This window comes from Podarcis cretensis, assembly GCF_951804945.1.
Source record: "Podarcis cretensis genome assembly, chromosome: 13".
NCBI classification, from domain to species: domain Eukaryota; kingdom Metazoa; phylum Chordata; class Lepidosauria; order Squamata; family Lacertidae; genus Podarcis; species Podarcis cretensis.
In genome coordinates, this window is record NC_137182.1 from 29,628,985 (window position 1) to 29,645,937 (window position 16,953).

The 16,953-nt window shown below is 47.6% G+C and overlaps 1 protein-coding gene across 6 annotated transcripts in view; it reads left to right on the forward strand.

Moving 5' to 3' along the window:
- Positions 1-109: 109 nt before the first annotated feature.
- Positions 110-16,953, forward strand: part of UBTF (upstream binding transcription factor) — a 46,942-nt gene continuing 30,098 nt past the window's right edge. For 2 of the 6 annotated variants that reach the window (XM_079948720.1, XM_079948725.1), the window contains exons 1-5: positions 110-457; positions 4,954-5,106; positions 6,203-6,378; positions 10,683-10,766; positions 15,713-15,868. In XM_079948720.1, the coding sequence (XP_079804846.1) occupies positions 5,049-5,106; positions 6,203-6,378; positions 10,683-10,766; positions 15,713-15,868 (474 nt within the window). In that variant the 5' untranslated portion in view covers positions 110-457; positions 4,954-5,048. Of the gene's footprint in view, positions 458-599; positions 815-2,070; positions 2,280-4,953; positions 5,107-6,202; positions 6,379-10,682; positions 10,767-15,712; positions 15,869-16,953 lie in introns of those variants that run through there. The other 4 variants (XM_079948724.1, XM_079948722.1, XM_079948723.1 and 1 more) reach the window with 4 other exon arrangements.

A 16,953-nucleotide genomic window follows, 5' to 3' on the forward strand; every position in this document is an offset into this window, starting at 1 on the left:
TACAGTGTTGCAAAAGCAGAGAGCAATAAAAACATACGCACATACACACACACACACACTGAACTCTCTCTCCACACACCCCGAGACACTTAGATCCACAACCCGGTGAGATCCGAGAGAGATCGGACCACCACCCCCGGAAAAATAAATATGCTTCCATTTTTGCAATCCCGTTTAGGGAGCAGATGGAAAAGTGGGGACTTGTGAAGAAAGGCTGTGAGGTTGCCTAAGGATCCGGGAGCCGAAGAGACCGGCTGATTGGAAGAAAAAAGCAGAGCGATGGAGGCGGGGGAAGTGCGAGCTCTCTGCGGGGACTGGAGCGAGTCCACGCCCGGGGCCAGCGCTGCAGAGCTGGCGTGCATTCAACCAACGCTTCCCAGCTAAAGCGAGCCCGGGAAAGAAGAGGGGGGGAGGAAAAAAAGGGGGAGCTTTCCTCCAAAAGCCTTCCGATCTGCAGGTAGGTTGCAGACGTAGAAGGGGGCTCCGAATCTCCCCTCGAATCAGCTCCGGCATGGAGCCCCCCGTTGCAAAGGAGGGTGGGTGGTGGGTAAAGGACGGATCAGGGGGAGGGGGGGAAAGCAGGCACGATCCGAGGCGACGCTGCCTCCAGCCGGGGCTGCCTTTGCGGCAGTGCGAGCGCATGTGGAGCTCGCCATTAACCCGACGCTGCGCTCCGCCATCTGGGGCTGGAGGGAGGCGCTTTTGTTCCCTCCTCGAGCTCCGGCAGCGGAGGAAGACAAGCAGGCGGCGGCCGCTGCTCGGAAGAAGCAGCCACCGTCACTGCTCTCCTCTGCCTGCGTCTCCTGGGTCCTCGGTAAGGCTGAAAAAATGGGGGCTTCCGCTCATTTTTCGGGGTGCCTCTTTTTTAAAAAAGAAAAATATTATTTCGGGGTTTTCCCCCGCCCGCTTCAACACATTTTTTGGGGAGGGAGGAGACTGGTGTTATTTTTAAATATATTCATATTTGAGAACCGAACAGGTTTTGGTTTTTGGAAAACGTGTTTTGGGGGCGCGCCCCCTTTCCATCGAGCGGGGCATCGGTGGGGGGAAGCGGATCGGAGCCCCTTTCCGCCTCCCATGCGCTTGCTTAGGCGAAAGAGGCCGCCGCGTGCGGCCATGGAAGGGCGAGAGAGAAGGCAGGCGGTGGCGGATTCTCGCACGCCGATCCTCGCTCGGCAGGGGCAGAAATAACCAGGCGGTACAATCCAGGGGTTCAGAGACTCGATCCCCCTATTTTCTTTCTTCCCCGCCCATGGTTTAGGCTTATTTTGGAACCGGGGGGGCCCAGCTCGGGTTAGAAAGGAAGGCGAGGTGGTGGAAACAACTAAGCCGCCGCCGCCGCCGCCTTTCTCTGGCTGCTTGCAGAGGGAGAGAATCCAATGGACGGCGGGGGAAACGCACTCCTTTTCCCTTTTCTTTCCACCGTCCTCGCACGCTAGTTTTGCTCCCATGCCTTTTCCATTGTACGAAATCGAGAGCCCAAAGCCGCCGCTTGATTTTATTTCGGAAAGGGTATTGTTCCCCGCTTTCCCCCCGCGCGCTGGGGACCTTTGGCGAGCTCGGTCGGCGCAGCCTTTCCGACCGGCTGCAGCCAGCGCGCTCCTCCGCCATCCGGAGGGTGGGTCCATGCAGGCGAGGTCTTCGGCGTCCCTCCCTCCTCTTTTCCTCTCGCTCTCTCCCCCGACGAGACGCTTTTTTCGGGGGGCCCCCCGCTGCGGAGCGAGTGTGGAGAATCGGGTGAGCGGGCTTTGGCTCCGCCGAGTTCCCGTGCGCCCTAGGCGCGCAGGGGGAGGCGCTCCCCGGGGGTCTGGGCGCTGCTGCTGGTGGAGGCGGCGGCAGAAGCAGCGGCAGCAACAGCCACGACGTGCTGCCCTCCCTCGGCTCTGCCTGGACGCCCCCAGCCGGGCATTCATTTCTCCCTCCCGCCAGCCTGCCTTCCCCGCCCCCCTTCCACCAGCGGCTCCGATGGGGCTGCTGCAGCAGCGGCTCTCCGGCTCCTGCTCCTCCCCACTCGCGCCTGCCGCCGCCACAACGAGGCGGGCTTGTCTCAGCCTTCTTAACCGCCTCGACGAGGTGAGACCGACGGAGAGAAAAAGAGACGCGCAACTCGCCTGGCGGCCCCCTTCTCCGCGCGCGCACCGGGCTTGGGGTCGCTGCCTGTTCCGAGGCTGACGGCGCGGGATCCGTTGCTTCGCGCTGCGGGTACAGGATTTGGGGGGAAACCACAACCTCGCCCTTCAGATTGGGGACGGCTGCTCTCGGTTTCCTCGGGATCGAAGGCGAGTTAATCGGGGGGAAACGCGAGAGCCAGCCTCGCCTGCTCGACCACGTTGCCCGACGGCGGGGAAGAGCCACCCTTCTCAAGTGGCTGGTCTCTCTGGGGATCTGGGGCGGCGGGAAAGCGGTTTGGGGATACAAAGGGGGGAGAGTTAGAAATTTGAGTAAAGGCATTTGGTTAGAGGGAAGGACTGGGTCGCACTTCGAGGATTTACGAAACCAAAATCCATCGGGGAAAGGGTGATCTCTGTTAACAAAGCGGACAAATCGTATGGGGTTGTGTGTCGAAAGAGAGCTGGATCTTGAATCAATCCCGTAGAAATCCAACAAAGCGAAGAACGGGGAGGGGAAAAGAAATCTCGGGAGCGGGTGATCCGGTGATCCAAAGTTCCCTCCTCCCGGGAAGGTCGACCTAACTCGGTGGAGCGCTGGATCTGCCGGAGAACCGAGGCTTCGGTGGAGCCCTCCTTGCCCTCGGGAGGAAGGGAGGTTCAAGGCCAGAGGGCTGGAGCCCGTCCCGGGGTTTAAAAAAAAAATACGTGTGCGAGGGTGGGCGGGAGAGGAATCGGGCAGACGAGGCGGCGGCGGCGGCTAGATTTTTCCTTCGGTGGCGCCCGCAGGGCGTGTGGAGAGGACGGAGGCGGGGGGAGGAGGCGAGGCAGCTGCAGCAGCCGCTCCGACGGCTCGGCTCGGCTCTCCCGCCTGCCTGGAGACAGGCAGAGAGCGAGAGGAGGGGGGCAGCAACCAGCAGCAGCTGCGGCTCTTCTGCTGCAGGGAGGCGGCGGCGGAGATTGGCTGCTGCTAGCGCGGCCTCGGAAGAGCAGATGGAAGGGGAGGGAGGGAGCGCAGAAGAGGCACCCGCAGATCCCACCCCCTCGCCCGGCCTGCCTCTCCTCCTCCACCCCGCCCCGCAGTCCCGCCTCTCTTTCCCCACCCACGCTGGGCCAGGGATCCTTGGGCTTGATTCGAAGCCGATCCCTCCCGCCCGCCCGCTTCCTTCTCGGCCAAACGAATCATTTCTTTTGCCTTCCCTGCAACCAGAATCCCGGGGATCTCGTCCTCCTCCCAATCAGGTCTCTCGGCTTTCGTTTCTATCCCCTCCCCCTGTCGCTTCCCTTATATAACACTTCCTGTCCTCGCTCTTGAGGACTAGCGTACCAGTTGCTCTTAAAAAACAAAACAAAATACGGATTCTCTGCTCACTTAATGTCCATATCCCTCATTCTCTTCTCCTGTACACTCCACAAAGTAATCTCCTTCTCTTTATTCTCCTGTTCCCCTTTTTTAACCACTATTGCCTTTTGCTCTTAACCTTCCTCATAGCTATCTGTGTAGGCTACCTCGTTTTTACCCTTGCATCAACTCTGTGAGGAAAGTTACACAGAGGGGGAAGGGGGAAGTTACTAACTGGCCCATTGACTTATAAATGACCACCCCACCCCCCGAAAAAATCAAGGTGAGAAAGTGGAACTCCTGGAAGGATCAACTGGGCTGCACTAGAAAATTTTGCAGAACAGAATTCCAACCACAGCTTGTCCTGTTTTACACATTTTTAAAAGAAATTGCTAACTGGCCCAAGATCACTCGACTTTTATGGCAGAGTAGATAATCAAACTTAGGCATCCTCCGTCCAAGTCAACACTCCAAACTCAAGACTACCCTGGCTGTAATCCCCCCCCCCAACCCTCTCCTGTGATTTATTCCACTATCAAACATTTTGCATTCCCCTTTTATGTGACATAGATCCCACTCTGGGGCCTCCCATGCCTAGTGCTGTTGGAGGCTTTTTCTGTTTAGAGGATCCCGCTGAGACCTACCTCAGCTGTGCAGATTCCCCACCCCCAACTTTTAGCACACTTAGCCCCATTTGTGAAATGGATTCCTTTCTGAATTCAGATTTATACGCCAATCAGAGCCGAATTTAGGTTTGGTAAGGCCCTAAGCTACTAAGGTAATGGGGCCCTTTATATGTCAAGCTGTCCTTTGTCAACAAATGGTTGCTGTTTTTTGTGTTGAATAAATGCTATTTCGTAATTTATGGACCTAATTGGTATTTAAAGCCATTTGTGCATAACAAAATATGTATTTATCAAGGTAATTGTTGAACTGAAATACAATTAATAGGTTTTTTTCTTTAGTTTTTTGGGGGGACAAGAGAGTGGGGCCCTAAGCTATATCTTATATATAAATCCAGCACTGACGCCAATGAATAGATGTGCTGTTACAATCCTCTAGGTCAAGGGGTAGACAGACGTTGCTGGAGGACTGTTCTTAGTTCTTATCTCTTGCTGTTGGCCATGATAAGATTCAGGGCCCAACTTTTCTCTAGGGAAAGAGAATTCCAGAATGCTCCTGTGGCCGTCTTTGGACACCAGCCGTTTCCTCTGCCTACAGGAAACCTTGCCCTCCATCTACCAGAGAAGATAATCCTGTTACTATTCACATAATCACTTACCCAAGGGTGAAAGGAAAATGTGTTGAGACCTTGATTTTATCAAAACTCCTTTCTTTTTTTTTTTAAAAAAAAAACTCACTTGAACTCACAGGTTCAAGTTTAGGAGTTGTTATTCTGTGTGCAAACAAGCCCCCTATTTTTGGAGGGGACGTGCTGGTGCTGTTAAGAAGGGCAGTAGCGGGAAATCGGAGGCTGTAACTCCCGTTCGTTTCTGCTTTCAGGGTGAAAAGTGATTGACGCCATCGTGAAGGGGGGCGAGAGGGAGCTGGAAGGGGCAGACCCAGGAGGTGTCACCCTAGGGTCCGAGAGGTGGAGGATGAACGGAGAAGCGGATAGCCCAACTGACTTAGAAATGACGGCCCCCAAAAACCAAGGTGAGAAGGTGGGAACTCCTGGGATGGTCAGCTGGGCTGCGCCAGAAAATTTTGCAGAACAGGATTCCAGCCACAGCTTGTTCTAGTTTGCATATTTAAAAAAAGAAAGAAATTGATTGCCGGACAAAGTAAATCCTTTATAGAAGTCTCATGAATTAGCTTACTGAATTTCTAGCAGATGGGAATGCAGGAAGGAGTTTTCCTTTTTCAGCTAACTTGGTGCAGAGCTGTCCGTCTCTCCTCTGCCACCCTAGTTACTTGCCTAATGGCAGTTTCTGGTTGTCTGTGACTACCAGGCTAAGTGCTTAAATACAAGAATACTTTATTACCTCGTTCATGCATTCCTAGTCTCTTCTTGAGAATATGATGTTTGCCATCTATGCAGGGCCTCCTCCCCACCCCCCACTTTAATTATATGATTTAGAATATATTGGGGATTTTTCCTGGTCATGACAGAAGGTTGATTAAACATGAAATTTCCAGACCCTTGGGGTTCATGTTTGCATGTGTTGCTGTTGAACTCTTTATGGGCAAAGCTAAGACTTGCATGCTGGGATTTGTAGTCCATGGGTACTGCTTTGCTATGAACATGGAACCCTGTTGGCAATTGCTTTGCTGTTATTTTATATATGCTTCTAAATCCTCAGCAAGATACTAAGAAGTGTCTATCTAAGGCTTGATGAGGCGGAGGTAGCCTCTCTGTGCATCATTATATAAGCATCCTCATACTCCTGCGAATTTTGACACAACCCAAATTTGAAAAAGAGCCATTAGATTCTTGCTTACAAATGGTAAATAGTCTAATTAGGGAGATAAAATGTTGCTTTCTTTAGGATCCTTGAAAAGTGCTGTACATTGAGCTCTTGCAATAAGCACGTTTTTTAATTAAATTTTATATTTAAACAATATGTTGACTTAGTAATAAGGTGCATTGAATTCAACAGGACTTACTCCCAGGTAAGTGGATATAGTATTGCAGGCCGAGCAGATGATTTCATTGGCTAAAAGCAACTTGGTGATGAACCCTAGTATCCCTAGTGTATGCCAAATGTAATGTATGATATACAGAGTATATGTTTCCCCTCCCCTCCCGCAGACCGTTGGACCCAGGAAGATATGCTCACTCTCTTGGAGTGCATGAAGAACAATTTGCCCTCCAATGACGGCAGCAAGTTCAAAACCACCGAATCGCACCTGGACTGGGACAAAGTTGCCTTCAAGGACTTTTCCAGTGAGATGTGCAAGATGAAGTGGAATGAGATCTCCAATGAGGTAGCCTTTTTTATACTTGATATGGGTCTGTGACATGAAATGTCGTTCTAGTATGAGGATGGGGCACTTCTCTTTGGGCTGGGCTCTGGTCTGCTGCAGGGCTGTCTTGATCTGAATGCTGGGTCCTAAGACTTGCCAGTGCCATAGCAAGGCAGGAGTGCTGCTTCCTTCCCTGGTTCTTCAGTGTCTTCCGCCTTGTCCGTAATGTTCTCCCTTCTTTATCAGATGCCCACATCTCTTTCAAGTCCCTCCATCCACATACCACCAAAACTACCTGCCTCTTGCTGCCAGTTCCCATCTGCCCGATCACTCCTCTTAATCACATCCTCTCTATCTCCTTCATCTTTGCCTGGGCAGGCAAAGGGCTGGCCGGCTGCCTTCTTATTAACTCTCCACATCCATGTCACATTTTGGCCGCAGTCCTAGATCCACTTACCCGAGAGCAAGCCCCATTGATCTCAGGATTGCACTGTCAAATGTCTTGATGGTATGAATGAAACCACTATCGCTACTACAAAGCAGTCCTTGAGGAGATTCTGTTTTTGACCATTAAGTCATTGTGCTTCAGTAAAAAAACAGTTTTGAAGGGGGGCTGCAGCAGAAAACTGAAGAACTGTGGCTGGCAGAAGACAGATTGGGATATACTGGTAGAGAGGGATCTGGGCAAGATCTCTGGCAGCAGACCAGCAAGAGTTTCCAGCTCTCAGTAATTAAAACAACAGCAACGAAAAGCGCAAATTAGACTGCTGAAATAAATAAAAGTTTTTTAGGAAAACCAACCCCCTGTAACACTCAGTTCACATTCCAAAAACAAATTCCTGGGCTAAACATGTGCTCATAAGTACTCTCTTCCTTTATTCTAATGGCTTTTTTACACTGAGTTACACTTGGTGGACTTTGGGGTGTTAGTAAAATAACACAAAGTAGATCCCAGAAGCCTGAAGGTTGCTCACCCCAGCATTAGAGAATTTGTTGGGGTTGAAGTCGAGACAGATGGCATTTAGGAACGTCTTTCTTGCTGCAGAAATTTATTGTTCCACTTTAAGGTGTTAAACATACTATCTTCCTTGTCTTGCTAATTTAAAACCAATAATTACTAGTTAATGTTACTGATGAGCAACTGATTTGATCTTGTATTTATTTGAGTTGTGCATAGAAATGTTTCCTGCTCACTGCAATTCTGTGTTTTTGGATTCACTGTAAAATCCTTTCACCCTATGTACTAGTACAAATATAAACTTAGGCATTGACATGCTGCTTAACCCATTAAAGTTTATGACATTTCTAAACATAAAAATACAAAATCTCAAAGGTGCTGTAGGATTCTGTTATTTTTGCTGGAACAGCTGTTCTTAGGAATTTGCTATTAATGGCCTTATTGAAACATAAAACCAGGCCCTAGTTTGTTTGAATGTGTGAGCTGAGCCCAGAAGACTAACCACAGTCGGTTAGCTGGCAACAAACCACAAAGTGAAGCACGGTTTGCTGTTGGCTTCTGCGAGCCATGACTTGTTTTAATTATTGTTGGGTTGAAATAAACGACAGACGAGTGGTGGGTGTCATATGGGAGGCATCTCCCGGGCATGTCTCGGGGAGTCTCTTTTATTGAATATTACAGCATTGCCATATATGTGCTTGTTGCTGATTGGTCAACACAAGTACAAAGCAAAGGTTGCATATAGGCATTAATCACCAATAGATTAAAGGCTGGGAAAGGGAACACAGAACTAGACAGGCATGGAAACCTTATTAAACTATAACTAGTGATTAATATAGCAAGACTTAAACAATTACAGTGGTGCCTCGCAAGACGAAATTAATCCGTTCCGTGAGGCTCTTCGTATAGCGGTTTTTTCGTCTTGCGAAGCAAGCCCATTGACAGCGGATTAGCGCTATTAGCGGTTTAGCGGCTTTTAGCGGATCAGCTGATAAGCGGCTTATCAGCGGATCAGCTGATAAGCGGCTTAGGGCTTAGGAAAAGGGGGGAAAAAGGGAAAAAACCCCGCAGGAACTCACAAGACATTTTCGTCTTGCAAAGCAAGCCCATAGGGAAATTCGTTTTGCGAAGCGCCTCCAAAACGGAAAACCCTTTCGTCTAGCGGGTTTTCCGTCTTGCGAGGCGTTCGTCTTGCGGGGCACCACTGTACTAGTAATTAATATATAGCATTCATCCGTAAATGTGGTCAACCAAGCACTAAGAACAGGTCAGACTAAGAACAAGTCAGAATGCAATGTTTTCATGAACTCATGGTGAACTGAACATTTTAAGGTGACGTGTAGAAGCAAAAACTTTCCTTCATCTCCCCCTTTCTTTTTTGATTAAAGGTGAGTGGGACAAAAATACTTCGGGATACATGGTTTGCCAGCGCATGCCCGAAATAAGTTTGCCCACCGATGTTGCTATGTGATTTCAGGGTGAATGGGACAAAAATACTTCGGGTTACGTGGTTTGCCAGCGCATGCCTGAAATAAGTCCGCCCATATCTCCCTTATTTTGTTTACAGTTGGTGCTGCCACTTTGCAAAATAGGCAGCAATAATTTTATTGGGTGGCAAAGGAGGAGAAAAACACAGACCAAAGGCGCATGAGACCAGGAATGCATTGGATGAAGCAACATAGCAAAATTAATATACATATTATGACAATAACATATTGAAAAAGATTACGAAGCCAATTCAGATTTGGCAACCAGCCAGTGAGCCACTGGGCGAATGAATCCCAGAGGCCAGAAAATCCAACGTCCTGTTGAATGTGGTGTGTGAGGTTTTGCAAATGAGAGATTTGCTTTTGAATAGCTTTGGAATTATCAGTAATATTGAAACAACACATGTCATTCACTTGTTCACAACCATAATGATGAAGCATTAGCAAATAGTCAATAGCAACACAATTTTGTAAAAGTCCATGGCGGAGTTCACTCTGTTCTTTATTCAAAAGGTGAAGAGCTTGTGAAGTAGAATTCAAGGCTTTTGCTGCGGAGCAAGCTAAAGAGTTAATATTCCTGCTATTCCGTACAGCCAATCCAGGGACTCCGAAAAGAGAGACAGCTAGAGAAATATATTCAGATCTGCTAGGGAGAGAAACAGAATCGTCACAATCATTAGTCAATTGCACAGAGCGGCGATATCGAGAGCGAGACAAATGATGCTTTTTGGGTAAAACGATTGACAAGCGGCTTAAGCAGCAAGGCGTGCCATGGCTGATGTTTGCTGGATTATAATTGAATGTATAGCCTGGGCACGACCAGAACCAGCCTTCAGGCAGCTCTTTATATTTATATATATAAGAAATATTTACATAATTAGAGCAATTAAAGTTATCCTTGTCCATTTTCACACAGTTGGTTTTTGTGCGATTGACCATACGGGCACAAGTGACATTAAAGGAAGCCACGTATGGGGTCAACAAATCAATGGCCAGAGGTGGGCGTCGGCGCACTTGGGTACCCCAGTTATGCCTTCAAATGATGGCTTTGGTGTTATGACCAAAACAAATGGCCGTGCTTAACTATGGTTTGTTTGCCCTAGTTACTCACCGAGATGTGGGAGATTAGGCTAGAACAGCTGGAGAACAATCTTAAGTTTTGGAGAAACCAGCTGACATGATTTGCTTGCTCGTCTGTGAGATAACTCATGGTTGGTTAAGCAAGCCACGATTAAAACAAACCATGAATTACCATAATGTGCAAACATAGCTATTGTATGTTTTGTGGCAGCTGTATGCTAGGTGTTGCACAGAACATAAAAGCAACATGTTACCTTCCCCAGAGAGAATATACTCCACAATCAATGCCCCAGACACATAGCTAATTTTCAGTAGTTATTAGCATAATGCGTGAATGCAGCCAATGTATGTTTAGTGGCAGCTGTGTGCTAGGTGCTGTATGAAACGTGGAAACAACAGTTGCCCTCCCAGTTGAGAGTACACTCCATGATGTATGCCCCAGGCACATAGGGGATTGTTAGAACTATTGATGAATCACCTGCTAATGCAACAAAGTCAATTTGCTTTTTGCCACAGACTCCATTAAGATGCCTGCTTTGAGAATTAAAGGATATGTAAGAACTTAGGTAGTTCCCCCATCCAAATACTGATCAAATTCAGACATGCTTAGCTGCAGCAAGGTGGTGGCTTCATAATTAGGGATTTGTATAAAAGTGCCCTTAGCTCTTAGTTCCGCTCACAAGTTCAGTCATTCAGTTGTGGTTGCTATGGTGTGCTAGTAAAGACTCGCATCCCTGGAAATGGTTGACAATGCTGTTCTCTCCCCTGTCTCTGGTTGCATTTGCCGGTTGTTCCTGCAGGTGAGGAAGTTCCGAACCCTGACAGAACTGATTATGGATGCTGAGGAGCACGTGAAAAACCCATACAAGGGCAAAAAGCTGAAGGTAAGCGTTGACTCAGAGGAGGGAAGGACTCGTGAGAGAACATCTCCTTCTGAATCTGGCTGGCTGCTCTGTTAACTTTCCCGCTTTGTTCCTGTTCTGCAGTGCTTAGCGGCCAGTGTTTCTTAACATTGCTGACACCCATGCAAGATCCCACAGGGCAGTGGTGGGTACCGAGATGCCCTCCAGATAAATGGGACTACAGCTCCCATCATTCCTGATAATTGGTCATGCTGGGTGGGGAGGTTGGAAATTGTCCAAAAACATCTGATGGCAGCTGGTTCTGCCATAGGGGAGAAATAGTGGAATAGTGCAGCTTCTAGTGTCACACACCTGTGCCATAAAAAATCCTCATTACACACACATACACGTATACACACATGCATTTCAATTTGCAGTTGTTGATACGCGTATCCCTTTAACGATCAGCAAAGCGCTTTTTAAGAGTGCAGAAGGCTAGCACAATTGTATTGTCTCTCTCCCCTCCCCTCTGAATTAAAGCACTTAAAACCAGATTACTTCAAAGAATGTGAAAAATTGAGAATGAGTCACTCCCAAAGCATGTGCCAGGAAGGAGCTCTCTGGGGGCAGGCAGGTAGAAATACATGAATGAGTCAAAGTTGCTAGAAGCTTCAAAGCAGCCATCTTTAACAGGAACCTGCCCGCTGCAGCCTATTATTTTTATTTTATTTTATTAGTTATACCTCGCCCATCTGGCTGGGGTTCCCCAGCCACTCTGGGTTGCTTACAACATATCTAAAAACATAATAAAAACATCCTTTAAAACTTGGATGTCTTCTAAAAGTCAGATAGTTGTTTGTTTCCTTGACATCTGAAGAGAGGCCATTCCACAGGGAGGGCGCCACTACCGAGAAGGCCCTCTGCATGGTTCCCTGTAACTTCACTTTGCGCAGTGGGGGAACCAGCAGAAGACCCTCGGAGGAGGACCTCGAGTGTCCGGGCTGAGTGGTGGGGGTGGAGATTCTCCTTCAGGTATACTGGGCTGAGGCTGTTTAGGGCTTTAAAGGTCAGCACCAATACTTTGAATTAATTTGGGCATGCAAATCACACTTAACAGCAATCATGTAGGGAGAGAGAGCAGGGATGGCCACATGTGGCGGGGGCACATCTGTTGAGGGGAGCCCTGCTGCAGGCATACCCCTCTAGTATGTGGGTGATAGAGGCGAGACCAGGGCGGATGGCCCTGCTTTGGCTCCATGCTGTAGCTTTCTCTGCAATTTGCATGCCGGAATAGGCCTTTTCTCTCTGCATGATCTACTGCTTTGGTCTTCCCTTCAGCCAGTCAGCATCTGATGAGGGGCAGGCATGTTTGCCACACCTGTGCCTTGGATGTCACCAGATCATTCAGTACTCTCTCAGATGAAGAGATTCAGCAGAATTCACCCCTGCACAGTTGCATTTCTGCAGGGGTTACAGCTCTGGGCTTGCCTCCTTCCATTCAGGAGTCCTGCTTAAGACACAGTCCCTCGCAGAAGTACAGAAAGAGGGCAGGTGACTGAGCAAAATCTGAGCATTGTGTTTGGTGACCCTCTTCTCTTTCCCCATGCTGCCTCAAGTCATATTCTCTCTTTCAACCAGTGTTTTCTAAAGAGGATGAAGTGAGGTTCATTCCATGAAAAGGCCAGAATCCAAACTAGATAGAAAACAGGAGGAGGAGAAGAAGAAGAATACCCCACCTTTTTCCCTGATGGGGCTCAAGGCAGCTTATATATAAAAACAAGAGCAGCTGAAAACATAGAGGAAACAATAATTAAAAAGCAATTACATGTTAATGGAATTAAATCTATACTGTTATTATTATTACTATTGCAGTGCTCTAGTTAACAGGCTACTTTTGGTGGAAGTAGAGTATTGAAAGGGTTGCCTGTTGACCAGGAAAAAAATGGGTTGGGTCTGCTTTTGTTTCTTTCTAACAGCAGCTTTAAGTGGCAGAAATTAGCAAGAAACTTTCATAGAAAAAAGCATTACCGCCAACTCCTGTCTACTCACAAGGGTTTAGGAGCTAGAAGAGGTTAGAAAGCTGACAGGCCTACATATCATTCCACGGTGTAGAGTAAAACAAAATTGGAACTCACTTTCAGCTTCATTAGGCCAACCTAAATGTCACAAAATTAGTCTGCAAGCTTTTGAGTTCCTCAGAACACTTCATCAGGATAGTGAATTGTGTGTGTGTAGGGAGAGTTGATGTAGAATCCATGGAGTCAGCCTTTAAAATGAAATGTGGAAGTTATAGGCATCCAAATGAGGCTTTCTCTAGGAGCTCTGCAGATTTCAGGTTGCCGCTAAGGGCTTCTGGGGAAAAAACACTTTTCCCCTCTCCCCCTCCCCTTCCTTTGTTTGTAATCTATCCTAATGCAGGGTTCTGGAGAAAAAATTCATGCTCTTTGGTGACATTTAGTTGGTCTTTAATAAAGGTATGGGCCTAACATCAATTTTAGATTTACCCTTTTGGGTTGCCCGTATCTGTTGTTCTTCCATGAGTGCTCATGCACTCTGAAGACCGCCTGAGGTGCCGATTGGAAGATTTACACACACACACACACAAACCTTGGCGCCCTTTTTCTGAGTCATTCTTATTTGGAGCACTGCTAGTTGCTTGAACTGTTGGTTTTCAGTCAGAGCTGTTTTTTCAACACCTATGCTTTTCTCTTCTTCTTTGGGTGTTTCCTGTTTTAGGAGGTCAGAAAATGAAAATCGAATTTCTCAGATCTGCTTTTCGAACAAACAGGACGGAAGCACAAATCTGAGGGGGCGCTTGAACTCCAGGCATGGCCCTGTCAACCAGGCATTAAAGAAACTATAAATCCAGTTTACGAAAAGCCTGTAACTGAGAGATACCAACTTTTTGTTTTTTACTTCTTAGATTTATACACCACCCTTCATCGTAAGATCTCAGGCCGTTCACACAATAAAATACAGAAACAAGTAAATGAGTAAAACAAAACAGCAAAACCATAACCTCCCACAGACACCTTTAAAAGACTGTAGAATATTAATCAACCTGAGGCCTGGTTGAAGAGGAACATTTTTGCCTGGTGCCTAAACTTATATAATGCATCCTCTCTTTAAAATGTTTATACCCTGCTTTTCCTTAGAAAAGTTTAAGGCAGCTCACAAACAGGAGCCATAAAATTCAGTGAAATTAGAAGACACATTTGAGAGAAGTTGGAGTAGAATTGCTCCAAGTTGTTGCTCTTGAGCCCCCTTCCCCCTTCTGCATGAGAGGGACCTAGGGGGCATCTAGTCTAACCCCCTGCAATGCAAGAATCTCAACTAAAGCCAAATGTTTACCAGCCGCGTGTTACAACAGTGAGTGGCTGGGTGGGGGGCTTGTGGGACCCAGGTCCTCACTGGATATTGCAGCCGTGCCTTCTGTTATTGGTGCTCAGGGTGGAAATGCTTCCACACCAGATGGCTTTCAGCACATCCTCATGTGTGCTGGTGGAGTTACTCCCTTCCAGTGTACAGATGCTCTGCCTGCGTGTTGCAGAGAGGTCAGGTGACATGGCCACTGCATGACTCTATGTGGTGCTTTGAAGTCCCGACAATCAGCCGATTGTCAGGACTTCAAAGCACCACGCAGAGTTCTTCGCAAGCCCCTGCATTTTTGCCCAGCTCAGATGCCTGTTTATTTACCTTCTACCCATGGCATTGGGTAATTGGGAGGTGGGTGGGGCTTAGCCCCAAAGGCCTAAAAGGCCTTAATGGGTCATCGGCTTTCGTTCAGATGCAGGATCTTTATCTTCCCCTGCTGCTATAGGACACTTTAAACTGGAGGTGCCAGGGATTGAATCTGGGGCCTTCTGCATCTTCCACTGAGATACGCCTCTACCTTTGGAACAGTATGGGAGCAGGAGCAGTATCTTGGGACTTAATATTTGGCCTCTTAATGGCATCTTAACACAGAAGGAATCTTAACTTGCCTTTCCCCCGAAGCCTTTGCATTGTTTTCTCCCCCACTCCCTTTATTGCAAATAAGCCAAAGTATGTGTTGTTGAAATAGTCGGGAATTCTTCCACTTCCTTGCTTTGGCTGTTTCCATATTTATTTTATTAGACAGCCCCCACTTGAGGTAGGGGGGCTGTTCTTTGTAAACTGTATACATTGATGACGATGTGTAAATAACACTGATACAGTTTACGTGTGCTGACCTATCTTGTGAATCAATTTAACCTGGCTCAAGCAGGGACTGAGTAGTTTACAATATTAAAAGAAATAAGAAAAATAGTGGTGAAAGAAATGGGCCACTAAAAGCCATCTCTGGATGTTAAAATCCTTTTGCTTTTTTAAAACATTAAAAAAAAGCAACACCTGATTGACTTGCTTTCTGCAGCTTGTTTTAGTCTCTTGCCCTTTGGAGAATCCCTGTCTCCATTCACAACCACTGTTGCCCCTTTAAGCTCATGCCCATGACTAGCCAATTATGGTGGATCTAATTCATTAACCTTTTATCATCTTTTAATTCTGATTTAATTCTTTTTATTCACCTTCTGATTGGGGTGGAGTTTGTGGGCGGGAGAAAAACCCCCAAACATATTATTTTTCTCATTTGCTATGAGGGAAGGTCTAGTTGCTGCAGTGTGTATAGGGTTACATGGGAATGATTTGCTTCTGAAAAGCACTAACTAGATTTGGGATGAGAAACCTGCATCTCGCTGCCCTTTGGGGCACTGTTCCATGGGGCTGCCTGCAAGTGATCAATTCAGCCCTATGTTAGTAGGGAGCAAAAATGATGGGACTCTCCATGTCCCCCGCAAAAAAATACAGTGGGGGAGCACGTGCACACACAGAAGAAAAGGGAGATGGCATGGAACAGAAAGAGTTACGCGATGCTAATTTAAAAGCAGCAACACGTTTTGTGGACTTCTGACCAGGCAGGCTCGAAACAATAAACCTTCCTTGTTGCTTCCTTTCCTGTCCCTATTCAGAAGCATCCCGACTTCCCCAAGAAACCTTTGACTCCATATTTCCGTTTCTTCATGGAGAAGCGAGCAAAGTATGCTAAGCTGCACCCGGAAATGAGCAATCTGGATCTCACCAAGATACTATCCAAAAAGTATAAGGAGCTCCCTGAAAAGAAGAAGGTGAGCAGATGAATATGGAGGCTGTGGAAAGTGCCGCATATGAGTATCTGCAGGGATGCAGCTCTCTGTGCTATGAGGAGCATCCTAGCACTTGCAGCAGCAGCAGCAGCAGCAGGGTGTGCATATGAGAGATAGAAACCACCTCTCCTGTTCTCCTTGGAGAATTTGGTACAGCTTGTTCCCCTTTCTCTCCAGGCCAGCTTGGGACTGATGGGAGTTGTAGTCCAAAGCATCTGGAATGTGCTGGGTTGGGGAAGGTTTCTTTTGCAGAAGGCAGCAACAGCAAGGTGCTCTTGGGAGTCTTCTGCAAAAGGGCCTCCTTCAAGGAAAAGTCCCTTCCCTCAATTACCCTGCAGTGTTCAGAAACCAAGCCAAAATGTATGACGGACCCCCCCCCCAATCATTTGGATGCCTCCCTTCAGCCGCAGTTCGGCAATGGCTGGAAATGTTTAGGGCCTTGAAAGTGGAATTTGCTTTACTGTGAAAGCCCATTTTATAGGATGCCATTGTTCTGGGATGACTACTCCCAGAACTCACTTCGACCTCTTATGGGTTGTAGTCAGCTAAGCTGTATTCAGAGTTGGTCCCATGCAATAAATGATCCCATAGTTAGTCATGTCCATTAACTTCAGGAGGTCAGCTCTGAATGGGGCTATTGCAGAATGCTACCTTGCGCTTTTACATATTCAAGGTTGCTTAATTGAGAGGTTGAAGTGTCTGTTTTTAGTTTAGGGAACACATGTACTGTTGGATGTTTCTTTTAGCAAAAATGGGTTCCTAGGTGCCATCTTACCTGTTGGCACCTTCCAGTTTCCCAGCCTTGAATGAGGTATGGCAGGGGTGCAGGAACATCTGGCCCTGAGGCGGGCTTCGTGCCTCCTCTTTATTGAGCCCTCGGGCCACTCTGTAGGCAGCCCCTTTTTCCCCGGGCCACATCCTTCCCTGGCCCTGCTCCTATTTCACCCTCGCACACATGCTTTTGCCTGGCTGACTTATGGCCTTGAGCTGCAATAGTGCCTCTTTGCTTGCCTGGATGGAGAGAGGGGTGTGTGCATTGTATATAGAAACCTGCAAGGCAAGAGTCA